This window comes from Hippocampus comes, unplaced genomic scaffold (assembly GCF_001891065.2).
Source record: "Hippocampus comes isolate QL1 unplaced genomic scaffold, H_comes_QL1_v1.1 scaffold114, whole genome shotgun sequence".
Classification (NCBI taxonomy): Eukaryota; Metazoa; Chordata; class Actinopteri; order Syngnathiformes; family Syngnathidae; genus Hippocampus; species Hippocampus comes.
Genome location: NW_017806197.1, coordinates 308,798 through 318,522, shown reverse-complemented (window position 1 = coordinate 318,522; position 9,725 = coordinate 308,798). Strand labels below are relative to the sequence as shown.

Here is a 9,725-nt window from a genome sequence, read left to right as displayed (position 1 = left end):
CCCACCCCCCCTGTACTGTCAGGAGCAGCATGTGCCTGTGGTCAGTAATTGATAACGTGGCCCAGGGAGCGCTACCTAACCCGGCTTACTGGAGCATGAAGCAGCCCGAGAAGGTTGCGAGGTGACGCTCAATCTTCACACTCTCTGTCGAGGGGAGGATTGCGGTGAGAGCCAAGGGAGTCGGATGCCACCGAATCCCTTCATACCAACAGGATAAATCGAACCCCAATGTTTGTTTGCGTTTGCATTTCAGCCTCGTGATCAAGCGTTCCACTTTAAAGATATTTAGCCACGATTAAAGCCATAGAATAGACCATCGAATTCTAACAAAACTTGGTATGAAAGCAAAGAAGCCAAATGAATCACAAGTTTATTTGATTTTTTTTTTTTTCTTCTTTTACAGAACTCTCGAGACTGTCGATAGAATGGCTCTATGAGGGCGAAGTACGAATAAGAGATGGGGAAAGAAACTACTCAGGAACGAGATAAAGAGGGGTAATAAATTGAAAGAGGATGCCATTTGCAGCCTTTTGAGGAGAGAACTTATTCAGGAAGATGGCAAGTTGAGGCCAGGTGGAGAAATGATGAGGCTTCAGCAGCAGTGAGCAGGCCAAGAGCCAAGTGAATGATGGGAGGAAAATGTAGAGCAGGCGCTCGTGGGGTCCTGCTTTTTTTTTTTTTTTAAATGCCTGCAGTTAGGAGTAGAGATTCCTCATCTTTTCGACAAATACCAACACACTTAGCTCAATATGAGCCACTGCAGTTTCTTTTTTAATCAAACCTACTTGTCTGTTTCCAACATGGTGCGCTGATGAAGTTTGTTTTGCTCAAAGTTTGTTTTGCCGCTTTGGAAAACGCATTTAGATGAGTGTCAAGTCATACTCTCTCATGGGGCTGAAGACATCGTAGGTGTTGTGAATTTTTTTGATGTTAGGCTTCACTTAAAAAATATATTTATATACCGTATTTGCAACCGCGGGTTTAATCTCTATTCACAAGATTAGATCCCGGTGCTCTTTCGATATTTTGTGATGTCGAAACTCAAAGACCGCAGTCCTCTCTTGGCAAGTCGGTGACATTTAGAAACCTGACAGTCCGGCTAAATCACAGATTAACACACTCAATAGATGCAAAACAAATCTTGTTTTCAGCACCTGGGAAATGTATTTTTTTTCTTTTCCCCCTCACAAGCAGATGGGTCTAGGTTATTCAACTTCTTTGACGCTTCTGTCAGTGGTGACAAGGCAGCTCTGAATCTGTAAATGTCACACGTATGAATGTCTCCCAAGAGATAAAGATGGGGTAATTCATTCTGCCCTGGCACATGGCACCTGTTCTCGGGGGGCGGATGGTGGGGGCTTCACAAACCCTCAAGTGTTGGTCTTAACTTGCCCTGGATTGAAGATGGCGAGTCTTTGTGCAAGTTTCTTTGGGCGGTCTTTTATTGAACTAACCTTCGGACCTCCAGCCCAAGTCAGACACATATTTTATACTTCACAGTTTTAAAAACGCACACAATTCTGCTCCTTGTCCAATAACACAGCCCCTAAGCGAAGGCCGAGGAATTCATGCGTGAAAGAAGAGTCGGAAGGGTAAAGAACAACATCTTGGGAAGGAACAGAAAATTACAGACAATCTAGGATTATTGAGGCAGTCGGGTTAAGTCATGTCGCCGAAGCTTACAGTACGTTTGCGGCTTGACCGGAAAAGCAAAAAAAGGTGGCAAAATGGGACACGACTAGTGATGGGCTAAAATGAACACCATCCATCCCTACATTTTCTTCAACTTATCCGGGATGGAGTCGCAGGGGGAGCAAAGTGACAAGAGGAAGCCAGACTTTGCTCTCTTTAGCCATGTAGTCCAACTCTTCTGGGGAGATCCCAAGATGTTCCCAGGCCACCACGAGGACATAGATTCACTCTACTGCATCTTCCCCAGGGTCTCCTCCTACTGTGTTATCCCCAGAGTACCTCCCCAGGGAGGCGTCCAGGAGGCATCCTCAACAGATGCCCTAAACGGCTGTCCTCTGAGTGTCTCCCCGACGACCGATCTGGAGAGGAAACTCATTTCGGCTGCTTTTTATCCACAATCTTGTTCTTTTGGTCAGCGCCAACATCTCATGACCATAGAGTGCGGGAATGGAGACCCTGTCAGGAAATCGAGAGCTTTGCCTTTGTTAGCGTGGCTTCTTCTTCAACATGACGGAACTGATGCGGAGTCAGCTTCACTGCGGTCGCTGCACCAATCCCAATCCCGCCTCCCATGCCATTCTTCTCTCACTCGTGAACAAGACCCCAAAATACGTGAAGTCCCCCACTTGCGACGGCGATCTCATTCCTGGTTCGGAGAGGGCACTCCGCTCCACCCTTTCCCGACCATGACCTCAGATTTCTGAAGCGAGAGTTGGAAGATAGCGGCTTCATGAATCCAGCAGAACCGCACCGTCGGCAAAAAGATGAGATGTTTTGCAAAAGGATTCTTCAGACAGCACTGGAAATAAAAAATTATCGCTAAATCTGTAAGGTCAGACAAAAGACAAAAAAGAGACTGGAGTCGTCTAAATTATAATCGTAAAGAAAAGCAGTCCCTTTAAGATTACTCCCGAAGACCAAACCAACGTATCGTTTTGAGAATTTGCTCGCTAATTCATTTCTCAAACTGACAAAGAAGCGATCGCTTTGCTGCCTTGGCCGTTGGTATGTTCATTTGTGATGTTATCAGGAGTTCATTGTTCCATTTCCACCTCAGTTTTGCGGCTCAAATGAAACGGTTGGCATGCTGCCCTGGACGCGTAATCCAAACTCCAACATAGCGGCCATGTGATTACCGGACAATTAAAGTAGACTGATTGCATCAGACAGTGTTTGTAAAAGAGGGTCTACAGTACTTCCTGTTGATTATAATCATGTTGAGTTCAATTACCTTCAAGAGTCATATATCATCCAAAGTCGGTTTGTTGGCACAGCGCATGCAAGTTGATCGAGACCGTTCAAGATATGCGTCTGTGTGTGCGTTTTTCTTACAGCTCCCTCCATTGTTCCCATCATGCATCAGATCAGCTCCACCATGAATAGCTTCACATTGTCGTGGCCGCAACCAGAACAACCCAACGGTATCATTCTGGACTATGAGCTACGTTACCATGAGAAGGTAAGATACTCGTTTTAACTGATTCGATTCGGGGGCGGTCCTGTGTAAGGGGCCCAGCAGTCATGCACCTTCCCATGTCCACCGTAAACTTGTTCAGTCCTGACATTCCACAAGCTCTGTTGCCTTTCCATCGCAATGTTGCAGTCGCTCTTCCATTGTGTAGTCTTCGTAGGATGCGGTAGACTTGGGTACGATGATCAAAATGGACTTGTCCCTTAACTCAGTCTTTGTTTTCAATGTTTGGCAATACTTTTTCCGCCCCATCTTTTGAATCCAAGCCATCATGGCGTGTCAAATGTAATTGCGTTTTGACACACAATAACAATAACCGAACTGAAAATCCGGGCGCCTAACCGGGTTAACAATGTTTTCATTGTGTTTGCTGCATCACTCCCGTCGGGTTCCTCGTTGCAGATGAAGCAAATGGGTTGACCTGTGCTCACAGTGTACCGACCTGCCCCTCGCTGTGGAAATGCATTGGATCTGAGGAGTGAATCGCATCGATCCGTCTGCTCTCACACAATGCGTCTGCTTTATTAAGTCGCCAGCCCAACCCCTCGGAGCCTACGCTGCTCCAATATTGACCTGGATAGTCATTTCCCAAGGCCTTGGATAGAACGATAGCAAGAGATCAGAGGCTCCGGATTCTCTTTCGGGCCCCTTGTTTGTCCTTCTAAAACTGATCGATAGGCCGTGCCATGTTGGTCATGCACTTTTGCCTTTTACGAGATTTGGTGAACCTTGGCTCATCCTCTGCTTACCGAATAATAGATTGAAATCCATATAGTATATAAATGATCATGTGTATTATTTATTTCAAACTGATTTTAGGAAAGGGCCATGGATCAATACCTGTAACTCAAATGTATTATATCCTTATCCCCCCCCCCATAACGGCGCTCCCCCACCATCTTGTTTTGCTTTGTTCATGAAACGGATTCCAATCGCCAAGGACTTGAGGAAGCTTATCTTCCAGACAGCTTAGTGTCATGTAAATAACAATTATACAGCCTCCTTTTAGTTCATGAATATCAATGAAAGCTAATCCTATTGATATTTACATAGCAAGTCGTCACGCAAACAGATGAGCACGGCGTAATCGCAAATTAGAGAATCACGAAGGACAGAGTGACTAATTGCACTGGGATAATTCAGGTGAACGCACTCCACCAAATTGAAGACGCTTTCTAATGCTTGACGTACATTCTTAGCCGGAACCGAACTGCCAAGATGAGCTACGTAGATGTGTGTTGGTCGCATCTTGCCACGTTACAATCCAGCCAGATCAAGGAGCTCTTCAACTGGTTGTGAGAAAGTTTCATCCCGGTGTGTATTGATGATGTGGCCTCTTACTGACTAGAAGGTGATGACGGAGGGAAGATTTTTGCCATGTCTATAAAGCACGCCCATGCACACTCCAGCAGTTCCCCCCGCACCCCCACCCCCAAGTTACTAATCTCCTGGATAATGCAATCGTAAAAGGATATGCTCTAATAAAAAGAGCCTTCGACACGCTGCTTCTGTTTCAGGCATCCCTCCACTCTGAACGTTATTTATTTATTTATTTAATCTGGATGTGAGTGTCCCAGCAGGCTTTGCACAGTCAAGTAATCCTCAACCCTGCGCAAAGTCATCTCGCTGCAAATTCCATCTTGCAGGAGGCACTCGCTTCCAATTTGCAATGGCGACGCGAAACCTTCATTGTTGTGAGTTTGGCTCATTTGGACAACAACCGCTTGTCGTTCTCTGTCTTGTTAGAAATTGTTTTCCTTTTGGAAATTTATGAAAGATTGCGAAATGATAATGGTGTGTGTGGGGGGGGACCAAGGCCCCGTGTCCTATTCAAATCAGCAACATTTCATTTAAATGGAAACAAGCAGGCATTCAAAATTAAAGTAAATATATTTTTCGAGCAAATTGATGAGTGTTTGGCGGCATTACCCCTTGTACACGGCTAATTATTTTATAACTTCTACTCTTTCTACTACCACTTGACCTACTACTGTACAAAAAAAAAAATGCATCAAACAATTTAACCAGCATCACATTTTTAGTAATCAATCCTCTGTAGACAGAACATATTTGACAGTTGGTTTATGTTTCCCGAAACTAAAGCTCATCATAATTCATTGAAAGGCGCCTGCCTTCCACATCAAGAAATGATGGTGAGGTGTTAATGGCAAAGTATTGTAATGGAGAAAACAAGGCACGGGTGTCCGAAAGAAGTCAGTGCATTCTGTTTAAACGGCGTCCATCTTGGACTCGAAGCACTCCAGGAAAACAAGCAAGCACCGCAAATACTTGGCATGCAAATTGAGGTGCAAATTACAAATACGCCTGAAGGCTCCTCTCACCTCCTCAGGCCACATGATGCAAGTTGTAAGCAAGTGCTCTCAGGAAGTTCAAATTAAAGGTTGGAGAGGCAAAAAAAAAAAAAAAAAGTGAAATATTGCGCTTGTTCCTCCGGCTTCCCAACTATTGCACTCTTATTTTCCTGAGAATTTGGGCAGGGTAGAAATAACACAGCATAGCAGAGGTCGGGACCTCTATTAAGGCTACAGCTGAACAGCCGTGTGTGTGTGTGTGTGTGTGTGTGTGTGTGTGTGTGTGTGTGTGTGTGTGTGTGTGTGTGTGTGTGTGTGTGTGTGTGTGTGTGTGTGTGTGAAAGAGAGAGAGGAGGAGAGAGAGAGAGAGAGAGAGAGAGAGAGAGTGTTAGCATTAGCGTTAGCATATGTATGCTTTCGGTGCATTCATTGTGGATCACGGCAGCACTACTGTATGTGACATTTAATAGCGAGGAATATTTTTGTGGACCTACACAAACTCTGAAATGTCACTTTAGCTTTTCATACTCTTATCAGAGGAAAAATTCAAACTCGACCAACTAGCCCGCAGCACATTAGCAGACGCGTGGAAGGTGTCCTACTGACGACTTTAGATTTCAAAGAGAAATCGCATTGCCTGTCTTTCTTCATTCTTCCTTCAGAACCGCTTTCTTCTCTCCCTCTCGGTCCCCTCCTTTACCCCCCCCTCACGCCACTAACTCGTCAGTCTCCAGGCGAATAGAATACAAGGTACTGTCATCCCCATAAAGTTGCTGCAAAGCAGATGGAAAATAGACAAAGCGAACTGAGCCGTCTGAAGTTTTTACCCACATTTACGAATATTTTTTTTTCTTTCACCTCTGTCGTACATATAACATTAATAAGATGTCATTTTTCTCAGTTTTAATGTATGTGTTTTTAATTTGGATTTTTTTTTTTGTTATACATCCTTCAAAAAAGATTAAATAAGATTGAATCATTTTACCCACATTTACGAATATTTTTTTTTCTTTCACCTCTGTCGTACATATAACATTAATAATATGTAATTTTTCTCAGTTTTAATGTCGTTTTAATTTGGATGTTTTTTTTTGTGATACATCCTTCAAAAAAGATGAAATAAGATTGAATCTTTTCACACACACACACACACACAAACACACACACATGCATATAGCCTGTATCAAATTTGAATTGTGGTCGCAATTTTGGCCACCACAAATAAACGAACGTGATCGTTGGCGACATTTACATTTAAAGCGTGGGCTCCGCTGCACATCTAATAAAAGCATGTTCCCAACCAGTCATCAGCCCACCTCCAGCGGGGCACAACATGTGATTAAGTCTTCATTAAGCTGCCTAAATAACAAGCGTGCACGCTTTGCAGCAGGAGCCTAAAGTCACTTGGTGGGCCGATGAAAAGGGAGTCATATCAAGAAGAAATTACGGCAAGCATTGGCAAGGAGGAGCATCGTGGCGAGGGGCTCGTGTGATGATTGGGATCAGATAGGGAGAATGTCACTTTTTAATTATTTAGCATTCACTCTAAAATGCTCCTTTATATCTTTTAAAGTTTCATTTGTTTGTCTTGTTTGTTGAAAAGCAATCAAAATACAGCTGTATTCCCGATCATGAGTAATATTTTTTTTAATGATCGTGAATTTATTAATTATTTTTCCAAATTACAAAATGGATATAAATAATGGGATTATTTTTGGGGGCAAGGCCCATGCACACGCCCAATATAAATATTATTCGGCTGCATTGCTTGTTGTGCCTTTGCGTGGGGGAACTTTCAGCCATTTCTGAAATTCTTTGAGAAGGGTTGAGACAGAAATGCAGCTGGTCACAGACCCATCGATGTCACACCAACCCCCGCCCAGTTTCTCCGGGGCGCGTAGGAAACGCGCAGATGGACAGCATTACATACAGTTTCACTTCCAATTATTTTTGTGTTTACAAATATGTTAACAATGTGTAAAATTTGAATTTGAATGAGTCTAAATGTGTTGGAAGCGTGTGTGAGATATACCTTTTTTTTTTTTGGAAGTCTCAGATTTTCAGCTATTGCAGCGGAGGGTGTTTGAACAAATCCTCCACCTAAACAGGGCTTCACTGAATTTTCTTTTCCCCCCATATTTCATTGACCTTTTTATTATTTATTTATTTATTCATTAAAATCAACTCTATTCATCCCGAATACTGCACCCCCCTTGCTAATTGTGAGTGTGTCTGTGAGTCCATGTGTGAGCCTGTGAGGAGGACACATGGTACCCCACCATGCATGTATTTGCGCCAAGTGGCCATGCTGTCCATTTTGCGTGGTTGGCATTTTGGTAAAGTGCACACACACACACACACACACACACACACACACACACACACACACACACACACACATGCACACACACTCCAAGTTAATTACAATGCCGTTCCAGGTTTGGAGACAATAATTTCTTGTTAAAAAAAAAAAAAGGCAAATAGTGGGAAGTGAGTTCTATTTTGCACTCACATTTGGCTCGTCGAAAATCACCAAGTTAGAGTATCGTGGCCAAGAAAAGAGCAACTATTTGGATCATCTCTGCCAAAAGATGACAATAGAGCCACAGTAACTCCACTGGATTGTCTCCAAATTTGACCACTGACGATCCTTTTATGGGTTTCCAAGATGCCAGGTAGTAGATAATTAGTTGTTCAACACGAGCTCACAGTTTTTCTTCGGCAGGCATTTTGTTGGCAGTTTGTCTAAAATATTTTTGGGACAGACACACGATTTTGTGCCTAGTCGTGACTGCACAGGTTAGGGTGTGGTCCTTCTAATTGCCAGTGGTGAATCCAACTTCTTGGCTATCCCCCCGAACCTTCTGCCGATTACAGCTCCTTTTTTTTTTTTTTTTTTTTTGGTGTGTGCATGTGTGTGTTTGTGTGTAATCCCCATTTGACTGGCAGCGTGAAAGAGCCCTTCCAAGCTGGTACACCCACAAGGGATGCTCCCCCATTGGATGTTTGCCATCTGTCGGGTCACCTGTCTTCCTCCGAAAAACTCAACAGATGGGGGACGTGGTTCCGAGAGCTGTAGAGTTTGGAGTGAGCTCATCGTGACCTCGCCGAGTGGTCCCTTCGCATTCAGTCGTGGCATAAGGACCTAGCGACTGTGTGTCTTCGCTCGGGGGGGTGGGGATGTTGTCTACATTCTCGTTAGTGTGCTTTTGCGGGTCCTCAGCTGCTTTAAAGCTCAAGAATATACTTTATGCGTCCAGCTCATTGGCGGGCTCACAGATGCTGTGAAGCTGCGGACCAAAGGTTTCAAATGAAGCCGTGAGCATAAATGCTTCCCACTACACCTCGGTAAACAACGCGGGGAAAATATAGCAGCAAAGCATATTGCGGTAATTAAAGTGTCTTGTAAAGCACAACGGAAGAGACAAATGCGCAAAGCTGCTCTGTAAAAGTGTTAGTGCTGTGCCACGATAGACATTGTTTGTGTGTGTGTGTTACTATATGAATGAAGCTATTCCGTAAGCACATAACGCTCCGTTTCCATTCCTAAAGAAACAGCTTGCACTTTCCTAGAAAGACTTTTTGCACTGTTCTGGTGTTTGGTTTTTCTTTTTTTTTGTTTTGCCTTCCCGTTCTCTGTGCAGTGTTTTCCTCGCTAATGTGTGCTGGGTGTACATTTCCCGCTTTCAGGACCACGCGGAGATCAACTCCACCATCCTGCGGAGCCAAACCAACACGGCGCGTGTGGAGGGCCTGCGCTCGGGTACCGTGTACGTGGTGCAGGTGCGGGCGCGGACCGTTGCTGGTTTTGGCAAATACAGCAGCAAGATGTGCTTCCAGACTCTCACAGATGGTAAGGACCCACAAGCCGGGAGAGACCGCTTTCTCTCTCTCTCTCTCTCTCTCTCTCTCTCTCTCTCTCTCTCACGCCAACACTTGATTTCTCGCATTGGATTTGTTATTGCAGTATTATTAGTTGGTGAGATTGATGTGGAGACTCGTGTTCAATTGCACTTCTGTTTCCACAGCAAAATTAATTCCCTTCAAGAGTATGTGTGTGTGTGTGTGTGTGTGTGTGCGTGCGTGTGTGGACTTAATGTCGAAAGCAGAATGTCTTTTGTTTGTGCAGCTAACTGTGCTTGATCCACAATGCTAAGCTAATTGGTTTTTCACCCGACCATTCCAGCGTCGGAGTGCAGTGATTAGGAGTTGATGAGATTTTTTTGGAGGGTGGGGAGGGGTGGGGGGAG

At 44.2% G+C, this 9,725-nt stretch overlaps 1 protein-coding gene across 3 annotated transcripts in view; it reads left to right on the top strand.

Moving 5' to 3' along the window:
* ephb1 (EPH receptor B1) overlaps positions 1-9,725 on the top strand; it is a 139,548-nt gene that overhangs the window by 105,463 nt on the left and 24,360 nt on the right. For all 3 annotated transcript variants that reach the window (XM_019855893.1, XM_019855894.1, XM_019855891.1), the window contains exons 6-7: positions 3,027-3,151; positions 9,166-9,328. In XM_019855893.1, the coding sequence (XP_019711452.1) occupies positions 3,027-3,151; positions 9,166-9,328 (288 nt within the window). The remainder of the gene's footprint in view (positions 1-3,026; positions 3,152-9,165; positions 9,329-9,725) is intronic.